The 26057-nt window shown below is 36.8% G+C and overlaps 1 protein-coding gene across 1 annotated transcript in view; it reads right to left on the reverse strand.

Annotated features, from left to right (window-relative positions):
• Window positions 1-18913: 18913 nt before the first annotated feature.
• The window catches only part of LOC110461656 (AFG3-like protein 2), a 31408-nt gene continuing 24264 nt past the window's right edge, over window positions 18914-26057 (reverse strand). The window contains exons 13-18 of the mRNA XM_021515218.1: window positions 25156-25266; window positions 24822-24937; window positions 22589-22669; window positions 22259-22378; window positions 21453-21638; window positions 18914-19974 (exon numbers count right to left, since the gene is read on the reverse strand). Of these exons, the coding sequence (XP_021370893.1) occupies window positions 19753-19974; window positions 21453-21638; window positions 22259-22378; window positions 22589-22669; window positions 24822-24937; window positions 25156-25266 (836 nt within the window). The 3' untranslated portion in view covers window positions 18914-19752. The remainder of the gene's footprint in view (window positions 19975-21452; window positions 21639-22258; window positions 22379-22588; window positions 22670-24821; window positions 24938-25155; window positions 25267-26057) is intronic.

Raw genomic sequence — 26057 nt, forward strand, 5'->3', positions numbered from 1 at the left:
GGGGGGGGGTGTTGATAATAATAGTTTGAAGATTGTTTACCTATTATGTAGTAATATACACTATGACTGAGCTGTATTTGGAAAAAGTTCTGATTCGGTGTTGGTCATATCAACTCTGTCCACCTTTAGGAACTATCTCCCTTACAGAGCCAGAAATAGTGTATTCGAAATGTATATAATTGATTATATGTAGGTATATGTACTGGTATATAACTTATACTAATAAAAATCTGACACCACATAAAAATGGAATGGAAATAGGATTTAAGTCAAATGTATATTTGAATTAAGAAGTAATAGAGTATATCACTGAAGTCTCACCATTATTACCCTTTCACAAAATCACATATTTGTTCTGATCTAAAATTTGATGTCAAATGTTGTTTGACCAGAAATTTGAATCTATGTAAGTTCTTGGTTGCCTTAATATTTTCTGGTAATGCATTCCAGTCCTTTATTGCATTATAAGAGAAAGATGTGGACTCTACCCCACTTATATTATGTATATAAAAGTTATTTTGGCTTGATCTTGTACACCTTTTGTTGTTCCTTTCAAAACCTTCCTTCATATAAGCTGGACATTTTTCATGATTTTTTTTTAAAACATGGTTTAATCTCAGTTAAGACACTATTACTTACATTCAACATATTTAATTTTTCCAGTTCTGCAAAAGTTATTCTTTTCCTCCAATCTAAATCCAAAATAAAACGAACAACCTTGTTTTGTGTAACTTGAAGTTTGTGTTTAAGATTTTTGGAGATACCCTCGTACCAAGATGAGCAAGCATAGTCAAAATGACATTGGATAAGTGCCGAGCAGAGTGTTTTTCTTGATGACAAAGATAGACTGTTTCTGGTTCGGTATACACAATTTAGTCTCTGATTAATTTTCTGTATTGCATTGTTCACAATATGTTGTCCTGAAAGAAACTGGTCTAAGATTACACCCAAATATTTTAGATGTGGTTTGGACTCAATAGTATGTCCATTGCATTTAATATTAAAACAATTTGAAGTCCAATTTCTCAATTTTTCTTTAGGACCAAAAAGGACACTTTCTGTTTTCCCAAGATGAAGTGGAAGTTTATTATCTACAAGCCAATCGTGGCAGGATTCCAGTGTTTTTGATAATTTATCCGATATTATGTTTGGGTCTTTGTGTGAAAAACTTATAGCACTATCATCTGCATATAGTAGGAGTTTGCACTCAGAGTCAATACTTATCTGCATGTCATTAACATATGTTGAAAATAAAAGTGGGCCTAGAATACTACCATGGGGTACCCCACAGTTTACCTCTTCAGTGTTGGAATTTGTTTTGTTAACATGAACAAGTTGTTTTCTTTGCATGAGATAGGATTTAAACCATGCAATAGACTCAATGCCCATGCATTATTAGGGTAAGCTTTATGAGGTCAAGCTTTAGCTTAAAACATACAAGATACAAGATTTTTTTATTAGAGTCGAATATGTTGTAATAGAAACATTAGCTCTGTAGTGCTATCATTACGACAAACAAAGGTATAAAAACTGGATATATAAGACAACATGCAGAAAACAACGGGCATATAACAAGGTTTATACACACACAGACAAGAAAGAATTAAATCACAGCATGCAGTAATTAAAACAACTTGGCACGTACAGGACAAAGTATATATAAAAAGCTATATTAAAATTGATGCTGCACAAAAGATCCATGCCACATGCTCACAATCTAAGAATGGTTCAGTATATATATAAATGCCAATATGGCACGAGTTAAAAATTGACCGAATATACGCTAATATAGCATAAATTAAAACGATGATTTGACAAGCATTGAGTAAGTCATACAATGCGTAAATAAGAGCACTAAGCAAAAAATGAAAAGGAAGTAAAAGCATAGAAGCATGGTATCACAAGACATGGTAAAAACTAAGTATAGAAATGATAAAAAGGCTGGCACAAACAACAAGACTAGTTACATATGGCAGAGGAACACAACTGACCGTCCCAAGCGTGCAGCAGTCTGCGAAAGCTCTGGCAAATTTCTTCTTTCCGGGGCCGTATACGAGTTTTGTAGAGTGTTACACATATGGTTGGGCTCATATATATAAAACTTCTAAATACTATTCCTGTAATTTGGTTTGCTTTACTGGCTGCTTTTTGCACGTGTATGGAGAAACTGAGTTTTTCGTCGATGTGAACTCCCAGATCTTTTTCACTATTAACCTTGGTGATTTCGATGGTGTCTCCGTCAGCGTGTAATTGGATAACTTGGGTTTTTGGCCAATTTCTAGATGCTTGCATTTGTCCACATTCAGCTTCATCATCCAGTGATACACTGTTGTAGTCTATCTCGACTTTCTGGGGTTGAATTATTAGCTGATATTTTGGCGTCGTCAGCGAATAGTTTTGTAGAACACTCATATCAAGAACAAAACAGGCCCGAGTACACTCCCTTGTGGGACCCCGGTTAGTACTGACAGACTCATTGAGGGAGTTCCATCGATTATGACAATACCTTGTTGTGAAATTATATTCAACATTATTTTTAACAATCAAATCATTTAAAAATTCTGGAGCTAACCCATCTAAAATGTTAAAGACTTCTGTAACCATGGTATTCATTCTAACAATGTGTAAAAATGTTAGGTTGTTTCTGGATAAAATATCTATCACAGGTGAGGTATAATCATTTTCAATAAAACGCAGAGCTTTTTCCTGTATCTTTTCCACCTTTCGAGTGTTACTGAGGCTATAAAAATGCCAGGCTAGGGGGCACTAATTTAAATTAGATGAAATAAAAGATTTAAAAATGGTGATCTTTCCCTTTTTGGTAAGACTATTTCCAATTCTTTTCAAAATAGCTAATTGTTTGGAGGCCTTTCTACAGATCTTAGATACCTGGTCATCAAATTTCAATACAGAGTCAATCTCCACACCTAGCAGAGTAACATTATTTTTACAATCACTTACCTGGTCTCCAATAGAGAAGGATTTAATGGTGTCACAGGTTTTTTCCCCCTATACATATGGCCTGAAATTTACTAGGATTTGCTTTCATGCCATTTGCTGAAAACCAGTTTAGTAAAAAAATACTTTCTTTTTCTAGAGTATGTTTAAGGTTTGAAGAACAGTTGCTGATATATGAAACGGTATTGTCATCAGCATAATTGTACAATACACTGTCTTTTAGAAACGTAAAAATGTCATTAAGAAAAATGTTAAAAATCAGTGGACCGACAATAGACCCCTGGGGGACTCCTTTCCTCAGCAACTTCCAGTCGCTGACATCGGGGCCAAGTCTAATCCGCTGTGGTCTGCCACTGAGGTAGCTGCCGATGAAACTGACTGCAGTCTCATCTAGCCTATAGATTCGCAGCTTCTCCAGTAGCAGATTGTGTGGAATACAGTCACAGGCCTTGGACAGATCAATCAGAATTGCACCAATATATATACTGACGATCATCCAGATTGGGCAAAATTTAGAACTTGTCGCAATGACACTATACAAATTATTCGGCAATCCAAAGAAAATTACTTTAAGAAACTTCAAAATTGTCTTGCCGACAAAACAGTGCATCCAAGAAAATGGTGGCAGATAGCAAAATCTATAGGAAAAATGAATAACACTAGCACTAATTCTTATCCTCTAAAATCTAACAATAAAATATTAATCCATCCACAAGATAAAGCTGAGGCACTAAATAACTTCTTTACCACCATTGCCTCTGATATTACTGACACTAACCTACCTGATTTACCTCCCTTATGTCCATTTGAACTTTCTGACATTAACATTACTGAACAAGATATAACTGACCAATTTGACATTTTTAATAAAAACAAACCAGCTGGTCCTGATGGTATTTTACCTATGATTGTAAAGAACATTTCTGCTTCTTTAGTATACCCACTCAAACTATTATTTAATAGAACTTTATCTATTGGAGTAATACCTGATGTACTAAAAACGGCTAATGTTACTGCTCTCTATAAAGGTAAAGGAGATATCAGTGATCTCAATAATTATAGACCTATTGCTATTACATCTATTTTTATCAAAATGTTAGAAAAAAATATTTTTAAATATACGTTTAATTATATTTCAAGTCACAATATGTTAAGTGTACATCAGTCAGGATTTCAACCCAAAGACTCCACTACTAATCAACTAGCTGATATCTATAATACTATAAGTGGCAATTTAGACCAAGGTAAAGATTTGCGTTTTGTTTTCTGTGACATAAGTAAAGCATTTGATCGAGTATGGCATTTGGGCCTATTATATAAACTAAAAACATATGGTATTAAAGGTAAATTATATAATTGGTTTAAAGCTTACTTATCTGACAGAAAACAAAGGGTTATCTTTGAAGGTTATAAATCTAGTACCAAACCTATGTCTGCAGGGGTTCCTCAAGGATCTGTCCTTGGTCCCTTCCTCTTTCTTCTTTTTATTAATGATATTACTAATAATGTAACTTCTCATATAAAACTCTTTGCAGATGATACCTCTCTCTATGTAATAGTAAATAATAACAATGACCTTACAACACCTACTAACATGCTTAATGATGATCTTGACTCAATCTCTGAATGGTCAAAGCGATGGCAGATCCTATTCAATCCGAATAAGACTGTAGCTATTAACTTCTCTCGTAGACACATTAACAATCATCCTCAACTGCTATTTAACAATACTCCAATTGCACAACATGAACACCATACTCACTTAGGACTAACATTTAACAGTAAAGGGACATGGTCAGATCACATTTCAAATATTTATAAGAAAGCGAACTCTAGACTAAGTATTCTTAGAATTTTAAAAACTACAGTTGATAGGAATACATTAAAAACATTATATGTCTCTTATATAAGACCTGTGCTAGAATATTCTGATATAGTATGGGATAATTGTACCAAATCGGAATCAGATCTTTTAGAATCAGTTCAACTAGAAGCTATGCGTTTAATTACTGGCCTCAGACGAGGTACATCTCATCATATTCTGTATACTGAAACACAACTTGAAACATTACACACACGAAGACAAAATCATAAACTAACATTAATGTATAAGATTCTTAATAATTACACTCCAACTTATCTCGATAATATCATTCAACCATTTCTAAATGTAAATAATAACTATACCTTCAGAAATAACAGATTCTTTAATATACCACAGACAAGAACTACTACTTATATGAATAGCTTCTTCCCTTCTACAATGGTAAAATGGAATGCACTTGATAGCACTGTACGAGACTCCATCTCAATTTCATCTTTTAAAAAGAAACTTAAAAAAACCTTTGATACATCCGTCTCAGAAACTTTTATTAACTGTGTTCCGAGGAAACTTAACATAATTTTATGTCAGCTAAGAAATTTTAAAAGTGATCTTAACTGTGATAAGTTACAAGACCATCTGATTGATGATGCTTCCTGTGTATGTGGTGTACAGAGGGAAGATCTAATACATTTTTTCTTTCAATGTCCTCTGTATTCTAATATTAGGCATCATATTACCACTATTTATAATCTAGTAGGATATTTAAATCTGCACTGTTTAGTATATGGTATTAGTAATGCATCCAACCAATTAAATAAAACTATTCTTATACATGTTGACTCTTATATTAAATCATCAAAACGTTTCGTTACTTATACGTGCTAGATAAATTTCCAAATGAATATTCATGTATTGTTATAATTATTGTTATTCAGGCAAGTTTTATCCCTTAAATAACGAGTATTAGACATAAGCTGGTGTGGGTGTGGGTGTGCATGAGTGTGAGAGGAAACGAATCACAACATTTTATATATTTAAGCATTGTACATATCTACCGGAATTAGAAGAAGACTGATATAGGCAAAGCCTGTTGTCTTATTCTTTTGTCAATACTGTTCAAATATCTCCTTTAATGTTAACTTATATGTTTGTATTATATATGTATTGTCAATAAAAAATACTTTGAAATTGAAAAAGGCTCGACGCCAATCCTCAAGTAGACGAAGCAGAGTAGACTGGCACCTGAAACCCCTTCTGAAAGCTGCTAAGTAAGGATTAAAACATATACTGAAAAAATCACTAAGTTGTGTATGTACAATTGTTTCAAATACTTTTGAAAGAGTGGGTAGAATGCTAACAGGCCTGTAATTTTCTTTATTCGTTGGGTCATTCTTCTTAAAAATAGGTAGTACTTGTGCCTGTTTTAAGGTATCTGGGAACTGCTGTTGTGATATACAATGATTAAATAACATAGATAATGGGGTGCCTAGGGCCTCGGATCCTGCTTTTAGCATTTTGGCAGAAATTCCGTCCATCCCAGTAGATTTCTTGCAGTCTAAACTAGATATAAGTTTCGTTACCTGCGCAGTACTGACATTGCTAAATTGAAAGGACCCCTCGTCTGCCACAGGTTTCTTGTTGTTTTGGAAAAATACCATTCACCATCAAGCTCTTTCCCAATACCATTTGCTATATCAGTAAAATATTCATTAAAAATATCACATACTTTCTTCTGATCAGAGATTACAATACTTCCCTCCAGTACAATGCATTGATCATTTCTACATTTGTTTGATAAAAAAGGCTTTACTGTGGACCAAAAGTCTTTAGAGCTAGGGCCTGTGCTACAACGTTCAAAAAGTAATTACGGACTGACTTTTAATCTTAACAACAAGGTTTCTCTGATACCTATAGGCTTCCCAATTTTCTGCATTTTTGAACTTATTGTTTTTATTAAACAACATTCGCTTCCTGTAAATGGCTTTTCTAAGTACACTATTGAAAAAGGGGGCTCATTTACCTTTGGCCTTCTCTCCTTAGTTGTATAAAACGGTATTGGGAGCCTATATGTTTTGTCTGCATGTGTTGCATTTGCATTTTGGCCCATACCAGCTGTTTATTAGTGTCTTAACTTGTGTTAGTGTAGTTGTTGTTTTTAGGTGCCTCAGATCGAAATGAGTGTTTACCATACTTTGTAGTCCTAACATGTGGTGTATCTGCTGTCTTGTGATATAAATAAATAAATATACAACATTTGATATAGCGCCCTATCTAGCTAACATAAGCCACTCTAAAGCGCTTAACAGTACATAGATATATAGTTAATACAATTAGTATGAGCTGCCTTATCAGGCGCTAACTTCTAGTCCTATGCCACCTGGCTAATATCTCCCTATGTGTGTATGCCTGCGTGTGTGCTGGAGATGTAAGTTGTGTTCTGTTTGTAGTGGGACTGTGCTTCCAACGGCATCATTTATTATAGTGCCACCTCACTTGAATGCTACATCACAGGTACCTCAACATCCACCCCAGACCAATTTATACTCCACCTGGGTTGTTTGAGTTGTGTGGGTATGTTGGTGTTTGTTTATTTGTGAGTTTAAATACTTCTATTGCAAATTTTTTGAGTGGTCTGATTTTGAGTGATGGTAATTTTGAACGGGCTAGTATTTTTTATGTATTTTCTTGTTCATCGTAAATAAATTTTAGAGCCCTTTCTTGGATTATTTCCATTTTTGTGTGTGTTTGTCTCACCGTAAAAGTGCCATGTAAGTGGACAGAAATTAAAATTTGAAAGAATAAATGAATGGTATACTGTAAGTTTGCCTAATCTGTTAAGGTGTTTTCTAGTGCGTTCTGGTGAGTTGAGCTGTTTAGATGCTTTTTTGCAGATGTTGGATACGCGTGTATGGAAAGTTTAACTGGAATTCTATGGTGACCCCTAGTAATTTTACTTCTGGTTCACATTTTATTGTGTTGTTGCCTATGTTGAAAGTAATGTTTTCATTGTGTGCTTTGTTTCCTACGGCAATGGCTTGAAATTTGTCTGGGTTTGCTTGCATTTGATTGTTTGCGAACCAGCGAATGAGTGAATTACACTCTGTTTGTAGTGGAGTTTTAACTGTGTCTAGTGAAGTGTGTGCTTTACTTATTGTATTGTCATCAGCGTAGTTGTAAAGTTTACAGTGTTGTATGATGTGGAAAATGTCGTTTATGGAAATATTGAACAGAATTGGGCCTCAAATTGATCCCTGAGGGACTCCTTTGTGTAGTACCTGAAAAGTACTTTCATAGTTTCCTAATTTGACATTTAGTTTTTCTGTTTTTGAGGTAATTTGACAATAGTTCTGAAGCCTAAATAGAAAGTCCATAGTTTTGAAGTTTTAGAAGAAGGAGATTGTGAGGCAGACAGTCAAAAGCCTTTGAGAGATCCATAAGTATGCAGCCTACATACTTGTTTTGGTCAAATGCCATTTTCCGATCCTCAATGACTCGCAATAATGCTGTCTGACATCCGTATCCAGCTCTGAATGCAGAGAAGTAGGGATGAAAAACACCATCAAAGAAGTCACTGAGTTGGGAGTGTATGGATCTCTAAAAGACTGTGGAAAGTGCCGGGAGTATACTTACCGGTTTGTAATTTCCTTTCTCTAGGGTGCTGTTCTTTTTGTGTATTGGTCTGACTTGTGCTGTTTTTAGTGTGTCTGGAAATGTTGATGTAGTGAGAGAGAGATTTACAAGTGTGGTGACTGGTTTGATAATGCTGGGTTGTGCTAGTCGTAGTATTTTTGGTGAAATATTGTCGTGTCCTGTTACTTTTCTAGGGTTTATTTTGTTGTCTGTTTTTGGTGATTACCTGTAAGATAGGGTGTTCATCATTTATGGGGTGGCTGTTTGATCCAATATTCTTTGCCACATTTACGAAAAAGTTATTAAAGATGTCGGCTACTTCGTTTTGTTTGTTAACTATCCTACCCTGTTCTTCTAATATAATGTGTACTTTGTTTTGTCAGGCTTTGTTTGTTATGAATGGTTTTATTGTTTTCCAGAAGTCTGAGTATAGTCCGAGTTTCCTCTGGCCCTGACACCAGGCTTAGACATTTTGACAGATAGATGTCTGGTGTGTCAAAATGTCTTAGCCTGGTGTCAGGGCCAGAGGAAACTCGGGCTAGTCTGAGTAGAGTTCTGAGAGTCTCTGGTTCGAATTCCAGTCTGGCCGTTCATTTATCTATTCTATTACATATTAATATTTATAGCCATCTTGCCCAGAAGTTGTCACTCTGTCGGAAGGGGCAAAATTCACTAAAGATGGGCATACATAGAATTTAATTTGAAATGAAAAAAAAATGAAAATTTCAAATGTTTATAGCAATTACTTCCCCATATATATATATTATAAATCAGAAAAATGATCCTTACGGAAGAATAAATATTATACAAAGAAAAATTCTTAACAACGAGTCTGAAGTACTTTCATCTCTTCTAGGAGATTCTTCGGACTGTTCTTCTAGTCTGTAGAATCTCCTAGAATAGATGAAAGTACTAAAGACTCGTTGTTAAGATTTTTTCTTTATATGATATATATATAAAGAAAACATTGAGAAGTCCTTGTGTTGGAATTAAATGTAAAAAATAGAACAAAAGACAAAGATAGCGTCTCTAGGCCTTTCTCGGGTTGATTCCCCGTTCATCAGGAGACTGTTTATTTTGAAAACAGGCATTGTGAGGTCATGTTTTTTTATACAAGAAAGTATGACGTCATCAATAATGCAAAGTCATTATGACGTCACAGAAGGCATACACATAAATCCATGACGTCAACAACAATACAAGCTAAATTGTGACGTAATGTAACGTCACAATTTAGCTTAAATATTATATATACATAATTTGTCAAATTTACATTATAGTCAATTAATAGCAAATAATATCAGTATAGTTTCCAAATCTTGACAAATAATAATGAGCATATACTGTACATACACAAGCATATCTAGCAACAAATACAAGTGACATGCGATTAATTAGCATAATTTAACATAAATTAAACCGCTAAACCCCCGGCCCCCAAAAAGAGGACAATATCTACCCAGCTTATCCAAGACCTGTGATTTCCTATTATGATCTTAACTTGGAACAGTGTCATGTGTTGCACGGAAGGCAATAATGGAATGATTTAAAAAGTTGCCTACTTGCATTTTTTTGTTTTAGTGAGTGATCAAAGTAAACTTTATACGCGTCGCTGGCCCAATTTCCTTGCAATCGTACAAGTTCCCCTGGGACATTTGATTGTAAGGCCCATGTGGCCCCTCCCCGACAAAACCTGTGGGATGAGAAAGGAGCTGGATCCCTACCCGTTTGGACAAGTAACTGTTTCCGGAAAAAGGCTGGAGCATATACTGGGGCTGGGACTAAGTCACAAATGTTGTAAAAGGCGAGAACCGGACATAAGGTGGAGGATGGAATCCTAACGAGTGGGATGATATATTTTCGCTTACCAAATTGATTAGTCTTGGACCATTTCAAACAGATCAATAACACGTCTCCCTTAACTGTGATGCCCTGCCTCAATAAAATTTCCTCTGGTTTAAAAAACCCATTCGTACTGACGATATTGGATTTTCTGATCATTAGATAAAAGGACAACAAAAAAATGCATCACAGGGTCGCTTGTAAAGGGTCTGAAAAATCTATGAACTTGGAAATTTCCAACAAAATATGTGGTGTGATGGGGGAGGCTCTGTTTGGGCAGTGGGGATGAAGACGGGCTATACCTTGATAGCAAGATTGACCTCAAATTGCCGGACTTCTGAATAATCAGTATCAGTTAAAATATGAAGCGTTTTCACCCCACTAACATAATTACGTATAGAATCAGAACTTTTCAAGCTTCGACTCAAAAATTGAATATATAAACATATTGTCCTGGTGTTGGCTGGTAAGGTTTCCCGCTGAAATGCCTCGCAAAACAGAAAATAGGCCCGCCATTGTATCTCTAAATTTCTGGAAGTGCCTTCTGCAAAGGCCGCCTACATTGAGATTTTTAAATCATCCTTTAACCTCCTAAAGGCTGTCCCTACAATAATAAGGTATGGATTATTAAACTTAAATAAACAATTCTGTACATTTTATGATACACTACCTAACCTTTCCCCTATCAATTACCATATATTTTGGAGAATTTAAAGGTCTAGGTTCCACGGGATGGACCGTGATTTCCATTCCTTTGGTCAGTTCATTGAATTTGTCTCTATGAGATGGGTCCAAATGCCATCTCGAAAGATGATCAGGGACCCTGTTTGATTCACCTTAGATATGACTGGCTCTTAAACTCAAACTCATGATTTGCAGCATGAAAACTTATCTCTCGTAGACATGCTTGCATAAAAGGAACCCTAGACTTCCCCGAGTTTATGACCGCCACTGAGGCACTATTGTCACAATTAATGACAATTTTCTTACCGCGGCACTTATGCTCCCATAACTTTGCACATACCACTACTGTGAGTAGTTCCAGGCAGTTGACACTGAGATCCTGCTTAAGGATAAACTCTGGGAACTTGGTATGAAAACTCTTTGAAAAAGCCACCGCAGCCTGATAAACAGGCATCTGAGGCAAACCATTTCTCTAGACTCATCATAGATAACCGTTGAATACTAGTAACAATTCTCTCCACCACAGGAGGTCTTTTTGACTTCCAAATGTACTCTTTGCTCTGTTTTGGACCATGTGCTATCGCAAAGCCAGTTAAGTAGTCTATTAATAAAAAACGACTCTGTCTGACACAACTCGCGACGAACATGAGCTTACCCAACAGTGACTGAATGTGCTGGAGAGATGCCACCTCTTTGTCTAACCAGATCACCACCAAGTCCATTATTTCCTGTAACCTGAATGATGGTACCTCTAACGTCATGTTTTCTGTGTCAAATAGTACTCCTAAGAATACCATTCTAGTGGAGGGAGGAACAGCTTATTATAAATACTCAACTAGACCGCAATTGTGCAATACTGCACCTAGGTACTCAAATGCATCCTTGCTTTTTGACTGCTCCTCGGCACCCCCGAACTCATCGAAATAATTGAGGATGTAATATCCGGCGTGTAGGCATATGAAGGAGACAGCAGGAGTGAGTCTTCGACATATATAAGCTGCGGATCTGGGAACCATGGATAAAACTCTGTCCAAGTAAATTTTACCACTCCACATATACCCTACAAGGTGAATGTCGCCAGGATCTATAGGAATTTGTCGATAAGCACGCTTGAGATATCTCTTAAACAAATGACATCCCTTATCTTTCTCTTTGACCAGCTCAACCAGATCATCTACTCTCTACTCTGGGATATGTTAGATTGATGGGCTTACCCAGATGTGAATCCTTGGGAATATGAGTATTGACAGACTTACCCTTAGGAAGACTGAGGTCCAGTATTATCCTGCTTTCCGTCGAGTCTCTTTTAGGTATAGAATTGAGAGGAGATGCTTTAATAGGTGTACTGAGAGGATTTACCTCGAATGGACCTAACATGGCCTCTGCCTCCTACTCCCTTTTTAGATACTTATTCATTTGTTTTGGATAATCAATGGCTCCCTTTTGATTGACTGTGGTGTCATGTGGCCCATATTCGAAATGCTCTGTACAAGTGCTTTCAGTATCCTGTGGCCGAGTATCTACCGGAGCATTGACATCCTCCTGAAACCCCAACGGAAAACCAAATTCTATCAAATCATGCAATTCCTGATCCTTGTACTCGGTCAACATAGCTCGAAAATACTCTATGTTAAGTGCTGATTTAACTTGAAACCGACACCGTTCAAAATTACACTTACCTGATTCCTGTATTTTACGATGTTGCTCTATCGGGTTTTCGGATGTGAATTTGACTAACTCTGGTTCCTTACCTTCATCCGTCACTATGATTCGCTTCATATGACTTTTGTCCTTTGCAAATTGGGGTAGAAAAAAATTCAACCTCATGTCGCTGGGGTTTGTTTACAGAGGTTTCCCCTGTTTTAAAAATTTGACAGAGATTTCCTATCCCCTGAGCCTAGTCAGATGTGATGGGGGCATTCTAGGGAGGATTCCTGATGGGCTCTTTTAACTTTGTCCTTTCTCCAACAAGCGGCGCAAATGTGAGCCACATGTCATCTAAATCCTATAACATCCCCCTCATGATCCCCCTTTTCTGTTCATTCGTTTCTTTGGTATGCAGAACAAACCAAAACCATGGGCTTATTGGAGGACACTTGTCCCCGGGAATTGTTTTAATTTACTTAGCCAAGACATGTCTAGCCAAGATTGGCACCTCAATACTAGCTGGGTTATCTGACCAATCCTTTTCCCCAATTTCGATTTTTCTACGCCAGGCAGCGTATAAAGACAACAGGGCGTTCCATTCGTACATATTTGAAGAGTAAACTATTCGTTTCAAAAACTCTGTTCTTCCCTCTCTTTCATTTCCAGATAACTTATTACTATATGTTTCTAATTCGCCTGCTACCAACAGCTTAAAGGACAACTCGTTAAACTGTATATCTTCATTACAGACCATTTACAGACCATGAATTGCTTACCCTATCACTATCAGAATTCTCATCAGAACTTGACGAAGCCAATGACTCCCCAAATAGCATTTAACATCTTTTCTGACCTTTCAGACACCTCCCTCAACTCTCTCAACCTTTTTAAATCAGTATCAATAGACAAATTAAATGCCGTACCTTTCATAGCCTTTTTAACATTGTTCCGATCGACTAACACGAATGTTGGATAGTTCTTTTCGCAGGTGCTAAATTTCCCGCTGTTTGGCGTCGAGAATCCGTCGTTTCCGATCTTTTCTGACCGCACTGTTCTCCTAAGACAAGACAAATAAAAAGTGATCCTGTCACCTCAGTATCTTAAAAGAGATTGGAGAAATTTCGAAGGAACGCTAACTCGAAACCACCTGATAAGACTGACCAATGGGATCCATATGCAGATGAGAGAAGTGACCCCCACGGCCTTTTCAAGCTCGGGCCAGTGAGCAGTAATTCTGAGTCTGTGAACAGATTTCACTCACGTTTTACACCACCATATAATTTGTCAACACAAATTAAAATATATATATACGGAGTTGTAATAAACCATTTTGGAACAAAATATACAAATGACTTAAATTGATCAAGCTAAATCCCAAACTCGATCACTAGGAATCTTATTCTTCCTAAGGGTCGTCAGCCATCCAAGTTTGATTAGATCTGATGTATCATTGATGAGATATCATGAAACAAACATTTTACTAAATGTACAGCCTACTTATAGCCACTGTGACCTTGACTTCTGACTAAGTGACCCCAAAATCAATATATGGCTTCTACACCTTAACTTTGGGCATCATTTTCTCAAATGTGGTTGACATAGATAATGTTTTTATTTTAAGGGGAACCATACAAATTTATGTAAATTATTGTACTACAGAAATATTCCCATCACTTGCTAATGCAGACAAAATGCTGGTGTGTGGTACGTTCTGTGAGTTTTCCCTCTGGTTGCGATACACAATCTTTCTACAATTGTTTTGGTGGTATTGGCAGTTTGTTAATTTCTATGTCTGTTTGGTGGTGTTGGAAGTTTGCTCATTTCTATGTCTGTTTGGTGTTGTTAGCAGTTTGTTCATTTCTATGTCTGTTCGGTGTTGATTGCACTTTACTCATTTCCATGTCTGTTTGGTGTTGTTAGCAGTTTGTTCATTTCTATGTTTGTTTGGTGATGTTAGCAGTTTGTTCATTTCTATATCTGTTTGGTGGTGTTGGCAGTTTGTTCATTTCCATGTCAGTTTGGTGGTGTTGGCAGTTTGCTCATTTTTATGTCTGTTTGGTGGTGTTGGCAGTTTGTTCTTTTCTATGCCTGTTTGGAGTGATGTTGGCAGTTTGTTCATTTATATGTCTGTTTGGTGGTGTTGGCAGTTTGTTCATTTCTATGTCTGTTTGGTGGTGTTGGCAGTTTGTTCATTTCTATGTCTGTTTGGTGGTGTTGGCAGTTTGTTCATTTCTATGTCTGTTTGGTGGTGTAGGCAGTTTGTTCATTTCTATGTCTGTTTGGTGGTGTTGGCAGTCTGTTCATTTCTATGTCTATTTGGTGGTGTTGGCAGTTTGTTCATTTCTATGTCTGTTTGGTGATGTTAGCAGTTTGTTCATTTCTATGTCTGTTTGGTTGTTTTGGCAGTTTGTTCATTTCTATGTCTGTTTGGTGGTGTTGGCAGTTTGTTCATTTCTATGTCTGTTTGGTGATGTTAGCAGTTTGTTAATTTCTATGTCTGTTTGGTGGTTTTGGCAGTTTGTTCATTTCCATGTCTGTTTGGTGGTGTTAGCAGTTTGTTCATTTCTATGTCTGTTTGGTGATGTTAGCAGTTTGTTCATTTCTATGTTTGTTTGGTGATGTTAGCAGTTTGTTCATTACTGTCTGTTTGGTGGTGTTAGCAGCTTGTTCATTTCTATGTCTGTTTGGTGATGTTAGCAGTTTGTTCATTTCCACGTCTGTTTGGTGGTGTTAGCATTTTGTTCATTTCCATGTCTGTTTGGTGGTGTTAGCAGTCTGTTCATTTCCATGTCTGTTTGGTGGTGTTTGCAGTTTGTTCATTTCTATGTCTGTTTGGTGGTGTTGGCAGTTTACTCATTTCTATGTCTGTTTGGTGGTGTAAGCAGTTTGTTTATTTCTATGTCTGTTTGGTGGTGTAGGCAGTTTGTTCATTTTTATGTCTGTTTGGTGATGTTTGCAGTTTGTTCATTTCCACTTCTTTTTGGTGGTGTTAGCAGTTTGTTCTTTTCCATGTCTGTTTGGTGCTGTTAGCAGTTTGTTAATTTCTATGTCTGTTTGGTGGTGTTGGCGGTTTGCTCATTTCTATGTCTGTTTGGTGGTATTGGCAGTTTGTTCTTTTCTATGTCTGTTTGGTGGTTTTGGAAGTTTGTTCATTTCTATGTTTGTTTGGTGATGTTAGCAGTTTGTTCATTACTGTCTGTTTGGTGGTGTTAGCAGTTTGTTCATTTCTATGTCTGTTTGGTGGTGTTGGCAGTTTGCTCATTTCTATGTCTGTATGGTGGTGTTAGCAGTTTGTTAATTTCTATGTCTGTTTGGTGGTGTTGGCAGTTTGTTCATTTCTATGTCTGTTTGGTGGTGTTAGCAGATTGTTCATTTCTATGTCTGTTTGGTGGTGTAATCAGTTTGTTTATTTCTATGTCTGTTTGGTGGTGTTGGCAGTTTGTTCCTTTCTATGTCTGTTTGGTGGTGTAAGCAGTTTGTTTATTTCTATGTGTGTTGGCAGTTTGTTCATTTCTATGTCTGTTTGGTGGTATTGGCAGTTTGTTCATTTCTATGTCTGTTTGGTGGTGTAAGCAGTTTGTTCATTTCTATGTCTGTTTGGTGGTCTTGGCAGTTTGTTCATTTCTATGTCTGTTTGGTGATGTTAGCATTTTGTTCATTTCTGTCTGTTTGGTGGTGTTGGCAGTTTGTTCATTTCTAAGTCTGTTTGGGGGTGTTGGAAGTTTGTTCATTTCTATGTCTGTTTGGTGGTGTTGGCAGTCTGTTCATTTCTATGTCTGTTTGGTGGTGTAAGCAGTTTGTTTATTTCTATGTGTGTTGGCAGTTTGGTCATTTCTATGTCTGTTTGGTGGTATTGGCAGTTTGTTCATTTCTATGTCTGTTTGGTGGTGTTGGAAGTTTGTTCGTTTCTATGTCTGTTTGGTGGTGTTGGCAGTTTGCTCATTTCTATGTCTGTTTGGTGGTATTGGCAGTTTGTTCATTTCTATGTCTGTTTGGTGGAGTTAGCAGTTTGTTCATTTCTATGTCTGTTTGGTGGAGTTAGCAGTTTGTTCATTTCTATGTCTGTTTGGTGGTCTTGGCAGTTTGTTCATTTCTATGTCTGTTTGGTGGTGTTGGAAGTTTGTTCATTTCTATGTCTGTTTGGTGGTGTTGGCAGTTTGCCCATTTTCCTGTGTAAGTTATGTAATGTCTGTATTTTTTTCAAGTTTATTTGGTAGTATCATTATTGGTCTAGTTGGCTGAGATGTGTCAGTAGTTTGTCCATTTGGCTGTATGCATGTGTTAGGAAAATATCAGGAGATCTATTTAGTATTATTTCGTCTGTCTTTGACTCCAGTCTCGACTTTGGCAGACATTTCCTCCCTTAGGCCACTATTCTTCCAAGAAATTTCATACTGGACTACACCTTTTACTGTCATATTGCTACCCTCTTTAAATATCATCCATTACTTTCTGTTCTGTCATGTTGATGTAAACAAGAGGCCCAATGGGTCTGCATCGCTTACCTGGTATTAATTTCACAATTGTAACCTTAAAAGTGGACTAAAATAAAGCTACAGGCAAAATATCAGTGTCTTGACTTCAAGTCATTCAAAAGAACCTGTTAAACGATTAAAACACATTTGACCCCTGTGACCTTGAAAGTCAAACATGGACATCAAGTTGAACAAACTTCATAGCCCATCCTCCCAGAATGCATCTTGCCAAATATCACCACCTTATACCTTTTATTTATAAAGAAGATGACTTTTAAAGATTTATGCACTAGGTCATTCACATCATCAAGCAATCACCCTCTATGCTTTGGTTATTTAGAAGAAGTTGTTAAAAGATTTTAACATATTTGACCCCGTGCCCTTGAAAATGGGCACAGGTCATTCATTTGAACAAACTTGGTAGCCCTTCATCCAAGCATACTACTGGCCAAATATCATCAGCCTGGGCCTCTTGGTTATTCAAAAGAAGTTGCTTAAAGTAAAAAGTTGACACCGGACGGACAACAGACGGACATACGACGGACGGCTGAGCTAACAATAGCAGCATGTTTCGAAGAAGAATTGTGCAGAGTGTTGATAGATTAATGCTGATTTATATTAATTAGTTCTAATTATCCAATGACATGTTATGTTATACACCCATCATACCCCTTTTCCGAAGAAACAGTTCTCTGATGGAGAGGAATCAGCTCAGACACTATTCCTCCCATTATTACAGCAGTTAATAGTGTAGTAGACGCTTTAACATATTCAATGCAGTAAACATATCACTAATAGTTAACCAACGTTTTGTGATCAGGTTATAAACAGTACAGGCCTAACAGTAACTCTGGCGCATTTAACAATTTATGGAATGCTCAATCCTTCTTTTACCTTGTTAAACAAGCCCCTTAAAATGAAAATCTTTCTCAACCAATCAGATTGCAATATTTTCATAGAATGTGTAGCCATTTTATATAGGTCGCTGTATCGATATCCCAACTATAATAGTTCAGGTGATGCAGAAATATTCTGCAATAAATGAATGCACTTGGACCGGAACTGTGCTAAAGTTTTAGGCAGAGCTTAATATGCATAGTTTGGAACATTTTTAACAAATAATGAACAAAATATGAAGAACTGAGAAATGAGCGAGTATGTCCTTCTTTCACATGGGCCCTTTTTATAATTTAATATATTTAATTGTATAGCAATTCCTAGATGTGAATTGATCTTGTTTTATGCCAAAAATCAAATGCTAACTAGCAATTGTCAGCATTTCAGTTTTTGTCAGGCATGTCTGGACCACTCAATATGCACATGCTGAGTATTTGTGAGGTCAGCCTTGGTTCAGATCTGTGCCTGTCATTTGTGTCAGCTTTAGCTGGTTGAAACGGATATGTGAAAGGGCCCCTTTCATATTTCTAATAATGATGTACTTATCAATCTATTCCTGATTGTGTTCAAAATACTTCTTTGAAAAGGAATTTGGACTAATTAGAATAAACTTCCCTTGTGTTTAAATTCTCAGTGAAAGTGTCTGAAATGTAACAGAAGATATCTGAGTCACAATTTACCACTAAATGGCATTTTGGCTATGAGTGATGGTAAAGAATACTGTGTGTAAATGTTTAGTGAACATACATAAACTTGTACTTAATATCTTCAGTTATGTCAACATGTCTATACCAAGTCCATGTAGCTATGTGAACAGGTACTATGTTTATTTAGTTAAATGAACATCTATACACATACATAAGTGATTTACAGTCATATACGTTCATTGTAATTCCTGTCTGTGTTATTACTTCTTCTCCGTGTTGAATGTGTTAAAAAATTCCCAAAGATCGTATAAATTCCACATGTTTTATTTACACACAGGCTGTTAATCACAAACCTCACACACTGACATACTTTCTCCCATTTGCAGCCGCTGTAACAGTTTAAGTATCAACCATCAGTTCTCAATGTCAGAGATCACAATTCTATCACAATAATTTAAAGCCTCTTCACATGATCATCAGGTAGTACATATTTAATAGCTCTAACTTAGCTGGTTATTAACACACAAGTTCAGCATCATTTCAGCAAAATCAGACCAGTAACATGACAGACTGGTAACAGGAGTCGGAACATTAGAAATGACAACAGAACTTAAGCGAGTGATAAAGTCACAAATAAATGATGAAAAAATATCCTGCAAATTCATGATAAGGTAGTCTACGAGATCCTTATACTTCTCTGTGATTAAGGTGGTAACAAGTCATTATAACATCTCAGAGCTCCTGTTTTTAAACATTATTGATCACTATATAGAAAAATAGGAATCAGAAAACACAATGATGAAAGTCTGATATAAATAGGGCCAGAAATATCACAGTACAGGTGTGATGTCACACCTGGCCAGAAATATCACAGTACAGGTGTGATGTGATAGCTTCATACATTCAATACTATTTATGAATACACCCTCACTTTAACAGTGATAATCGGCCGAAGACCGGTAGCATCGTGATGGGTGATAATCAGTCCCTGATTTGTGAAATAACAATAAATTTTCATTCATTTGGAAGATGTATTCAAAACTTGAAATATATACTCTTCTTTAATGCAATTGCATTTAATACAATTTTCCCTCATACTTCACACAATACAAACAACATTCCTAGTCTTTTTTTTGCTCGCTAATTATCATGAAAATGTCATGTCAGACTCTGTCTTGGGTTTTGTAGTCGTTTCTTGGCCCTTGTTCCAGTGTTCCAGACCCTTTGGCAATGTCATCTCCTCCTCCATAGACCCAGTGCCTTCCACAAACTCCTGATATGTGGATTTCTCTGCAAATGGCCTCTTGCCCAACGCTTCCTCCATGTCCTTCTTGTCTATCTTTTCCTTTTCAAGTAATAACTTGGCAATCTGTGTATAGTAAAACATAAAACACAACATTCAAATGTTTTACAGTATATATACAATTCAGGATTGAAGCTTGCTTTGGTCAATTTCATGGGGTGATGAATTGAGTTGGTCTTGAAACAAATTTAATGAACTGTTGAATTTATCGTAAAAATTTCCAGGAAATTGATATAAGGAGATTACTTTATATTTCATCAATTTGATATGATAACAGGCATCACAAATCGTACAATGTTATCCACACAAATGATATAATGTCATCCACATAGTCTTTTCTGAATATGTTAAAGAAATGAAAAAGCTTGCGATCACTCTAAGACTTAGAATTTTCTATTTCTAGTAAAAGCGAGCATCACCTTCAGCACAGTTTGTATAGCCTGAAATGCAAACTTATTGTTATAACTAAACCTAAAACTTGTATGAACTATCACTAAAACAACGACAATAATTTTCTTAAACAAGAAATACCATTCTAGTGACCTTCACCTTAATCACACCACTCTGAATGCCTAGCATTTGTATGGAGTCTAGAACATTCATTGGAAAATGAAGTCCCTACAGCAAAAACAACTATTTCTCCCACCTGTGCGTATCAACATACAAATGACCCATTTGGAAACCTGTACTATTATGACATCACAATCAGATGATGATGTTCCTTCATGATGCCTCAAATGCATCAAAATGTCGTTTGACAGACTGTGGCAATCATACTGTGGCAGGTTTTAATTGTAAATAGGATTAAGGTCTAGCACGGATGTTTAAATTTGAGGTATACCATATGCTTTGCTTATATGTTCATTAGAATTTTTGCATGATTTTGTGTTGTTGCATTTGCTGTTTTACCTTTGTCAGCTGTGCCCTGTTTAACCTTTGTCAGCTGTGCCCTGTTTTACCTTTGTCTGTGTCCTGTTTTACCTTTGTCAGCTGTGCCCTGTTTTACCTTTGTCTGTGTCCTGTTTTACCTTTACGTCCTGTTTTACCTTTGCCTGTGTCCTGTTTTACCTTTGTCTGTGTCCTGTTTTACCTTTGTTTACCTTTGTCTGTGTCCTGTTTTACCAAAGTTTCAGTGAAGTGGTGGGAGAAAAAGAGTCTGTCATCATGTAGGTTTGTGGGATAGAGATATTCTACCCTTAGGTGTAGAATCTGGTGTCTGAACCACAACAAAAGCCTCAGTCCTGACCCCAATTCAACAGTCTCACATATTCCACATACATACATATGATAGACTCCTATTATTCATAAAACACGAAAAAAGAGGTTTTGACCTTAAATGTAAAATGTACTGCCATGAACTGCCAATCTGCCTGAGGTACAACAGAGATAAGAAGGGGGAAACAGGCAGAACCTTCTCTCATCAGAAACTTTGGTTCGACGGAATAACTCATTTTATATGACATATAACACAACAATTTTAGCAGGCTTCCTACCCCGAAGGTTACCTTAATACTTTTAGCTCAGTGACCCAACAGTCTGCTCACCTTATCTATGAGATCCTTTTTCTCAGTCAGCAGATCCATGGTCCGATCATAACATTTAGCCACGATGTTTCTAACCTCTTCGTCAATGATTTGTGCAGTCTCTTCACCGTACCCCTTTTGGAATGATCCTTCCTGCTGTGCATAGCCAATTTGTCCTATCTTATCACTCATGCCCAAAACAGTGACCTACAAATAGGCAGTGTTTGAGTTACAATGGTGTGGTGTCTCAATTGCATTAACATCAAATGGTTGCTATGGAAAAGGCATAATAACAATATATATGTAGAAAGAGTTTTTTGATGTTTTCGACATATTTGACCTTGTGACCTTGATGATAGGTAAAGTATATCAATGAATAAACACAATATCCCTTCACCCCAGAAAGCTATAGAATAAAATCATGGGTCTAGGCCTTAGGGCTCTGTGGAAGATGAGCATAAAGGAAAATCTCATGAAGGAGGAACACTGCACCATCACATAAGAGCCCATCATGGGATTTAGTCAGTACTAACAATTGCAAATTTAATTACCCAAAGTGTTTTATTCCCTCTGGAATGATACTGTATACCAGGAAAGTTTCTTCAGTCAAATATTTGCCCTTCACATGTAAAATCCATATTGACTCAGTATCAATTTTACCCTTGTACATGGTTTGTAGTGTATTAACTCTGACTATTATTATAGATGGTGAAAATGATGAAAGTCAACATATGGCAAAAACTTCCTTGTATACAGTATTCAGTGGTTATAAGTTTGGCTTGTTTCAATGACAATGTATCCCGTGATATTCCCGGGTAGGTGCTTACCTGAGCGTAGGCCAATTTGGTTACCTTCTGTAGATCATCTTGGGCACCAGATGTAACCTTACCAAAGAAGATTTTCTCCGAAACTCTTCCCCCAAGCAATGTACACATTCTGTCTATCAACTAAAATAAGATAAAAAATCACAAATTTCTTTATAACACATACTTGAACCACAATAATTTAATCAAGAATTTGATACATCAATTCTAGTTTAAAACTAACCCATTCCCATATAAACCATTCTAAATATTCAAGACCTTAATAAATTCAGCACAAAAAGTAACATGTACAAACAGCAGTTTACACTTAAAACCTAGTCTTCTCCAACTTACCTGTGGTTTGGTAAGTAGATAATTTTCCTGGGGTAAGTACATGGCATATCCTAGGCCCTTGCCGCGGGGTATAATAGAAACCTACAATTTATGGCATAGTTGTCAACAATCTTGTATTAAACTGGTACTGAAATGTTGATCCATGTCAACCAAATGTTTGTTAGTATATATACACAAGAAAAAGACAGAAATGATATGGCCTGTACCTCTCACATGTTTCAAATTTCAATATTTGATTCCTTGGTCCAAAGTATACAGTATATCATTGCAAAAATTAATTTGGTTGAAATCTGATCCATCTTTCAGTAGAAAATTCTTAAAGGAAAATGTTGAAGGAGGACAAATTGACAGGTGGAGAATGGACTATACATTAAAGTAGACAAAGGGAGAGGTGGAGGATGGACTATACATTAAAGAGGACAAATGGATAGGTGGAGGATGGACTATACGTTAAAGAGGACAAATGATTAGGAGGAGGATGGACTATACATTAAAGAGGACAAATGTATAGGTGGAGGATGGACTATACATTAAAGAGGAAAAATGGATAGGTGGAGGATGGACTATACATTAAAGAAGATAAATAGATAGGTGGAGGATGGATTAAACATTAAAGAGGATAAATGGATAGGTGGAGAATGGTCTATGCATTAAAGAGGACAAATGGATAGGTGGAGGATGGACTATACAGTAAAGAGGACAAAGGGATAGGTGGAGGATGGACTATACATTAAAGAAGATAAATAGATAGGTGGAGGATGGATTAAACATTAAAGAGGATAAATGGATAGGTGGAGAATGGTCTATGCATTAAAGAGGACAAATGGATAGGTGGAGGATGGACTATACGTTAAAGAGGACAAATGATTAGGAGGAGGATGGACTATACATTAAAGAGGACAAATGGATAGTTGGAGGATGGACTATACATTAAAGAGGACAAATGGATAGTTGGAGGATGGACTATACATTAAAGAGGACAAGTGGATAGGTGGAGGATGGACTATACATTATAGAAGACAAATGGATAGGTGGAGGATGGACTATGCATTTAAGAGGATAAATGGATAGGTGGAGGATGGACTATACATTAAAGAGGACAAATGATTAGGTGGAGGATGGACTATACATTAAAGAGGACAAATGGATAGGTGGAGGATGGACTATACATTAAAGAGGACAAATGGATTGGTGGAGGATGGACTATGCATTAAAGAGGACAAATGGATAGGTGGAGGATAGACTATACATTAAAGAGGATAAATGGATAGGTGGAGGATGGACTAAACATTAAAGAGGATAAATGGATAGGTGGAGAATGGTCTATGCATTAAAGAGGACAAATGGATAGGTGGAGGATGGACTATACATTAAAGTAGACAAATGGATAGGTGGAGGATGGACTAAACATTAAAGAGGATAAATGGATAGGTGGAGAATGGTCTATGCATTAAAGAGGACAAATGGATAGGTGGAGGATGGACTATACATTAAAGTAGACAAAGGGATAGGTGGAGGATGGACTATACATTAAAGAAGACAAATGGATAGGTGGAGGATGGACTATACATTATAGAAGACAAATGGATAGGTGGAGGATGGACTATACATTAAAGAGGACAAATGGATAGGTGGAGGATGGACTATACATTAAAGAGGACAAATGGATAGGTGGAGGATGGACTATACATTAAAGAGGACAAATGGATAGGTGGAGGATGGACTATACATTAAAGAGGACAAATGGATAGGTGGAGGATGGACTATACATTAAAGAGGACAAATGGATAGGTGGAGGATGGACTATACATTAAAGAGGACAAATGGATAGGTGGAGGATGGACTATACATTAAAGAGGACAAATGGATAGGTGGAGGATGGACTATACATTAAAGAGGACAAATGGATAGGTGGAGGATGGACTATACATTAAAGAGGACAAATGGATAGGTGGAGGATGGACTATACATTAAAGAGGACAAATGGATAGGTGGAGGATGGATTATACATTAAAGAGGACAAATGGATAGGTGGAGGATGGACTATACATTAAAACATACGCTCACTAGCTATTTACTCGGATCAGGCAAGATAACAAAACGTTCAATTCTTTCAAATGATCAACATAGAGATATTTTATTTTGTTATGTAGATACAATTTTTTTGAAACATAAAAGTAAGGATATTTTAATATCAGGAAACCAGTCAGCTATATAGCATGTTACATTGTACCTTCAACAGGGGATCACCATGTTCTAGGAACCACCCGGCTATAGCGTGACCTGCTTCATGGTATGCCACTATTTTTTTCTCATGTGGCTGTAAAACTTGTGATTTCTTCTCCAAACCTTCACAGGAAATAAAGTAGAATATATAATTGGAATTAAAATTGGAGGGCCAGGTGAGCTAAAACTGGCATCTTAACTTGGATCAGAGCAGACAATTTTATGATTACTTAAATATCTAATTATTATCACACTTAGATAAAGTCATCATTATTTGTTTTTTGGTATAACTTCAAGCATTGAAGTGATCCATGAGTTCCAGTAATGTGTAAAATAGTTACCTCCCACTACCCGTTCTATGGCTTGTTCAAAGTGGGTTGCCTCGACAGATTCATTGAGGTCCCGTGCTGCGATGAGAGCCGATTCATTACAAACATTGGCGATATCAGCCCCTGTAAAACATTTCAACAGAGAAAGAACGGTCATAGTAGTTAAACATAATTCCATATTGTGTCGCTCAGGCCAGTCTGAAGTACGGTGATAGGCTTAGAATGGCCACACATAATTAGGCATATTTTCTTGCAGAGTGGTTTAGAACAGTCATTAATAATTACATAAAACTCACTTGGAACGGCTACTCATGATTTAGTATATTTCTTACAGAGTGGCTCTGAATGGCCTCTCGTAATTTGGCAAAATTTCTTACAGAGTGGCTAAGAATTATCACTCGTAATTAGGCAAAATTTCTTACAGAGTGGGTAAGAATTATCACTTGTAATTAGGCAAAATTTCTTACAGAGTGGCTAAGAATAAGCCTCTTAAATAGCAGGGTTCTCCCCAGGCCATTTAGCTGATACGGCTCCGTATCAGCTTCAGTTTGAAATCCTTCCTGCCGTATCAGCTTAATTGACCCGTATCACCTTAAACTGTGAACCGTATCACCTTGTTATTTGTACTGAACAGAAGGTGGTCTTTTTACACAAGAAATTGACACTGATTAAATCACACGGCCGACCCAAGTCCATCAATGACCCCACTGGTCAGTTGCACGATAAGCGTATTGCCACAGGGGGCCTGTAATTAGTGGGGAGGGGGACCGGACGACAAGCCCACAGGGCACAGGTGTCCGGCAAGCGTGCTCACTGGAGCCTAAAGCAATTACCACCGGATCCTTTTAGCATGGTCAATAGGTGATTAATTGAGGTACCTACTGTTGGATTAACAAAACAAACACTTATTACAT

This window comes from Mizuhopecten yessoensis, unplaced genomic scaffold (assembly GCF_002113885.1).
Source record: "Mizuhopecten yessoensis strain PY_sf001 unplaced genomic scaffold, ASM211388v2 scaffold10647, whole genome shotgun sequence".
NCBI classification, from domain to species: Eukaryota; Metazoa; Mollusca; class Bivalvia; order Pectinida; family Pectinidae; genus Mizuhopecten; species Mizuhopecten yessoensis.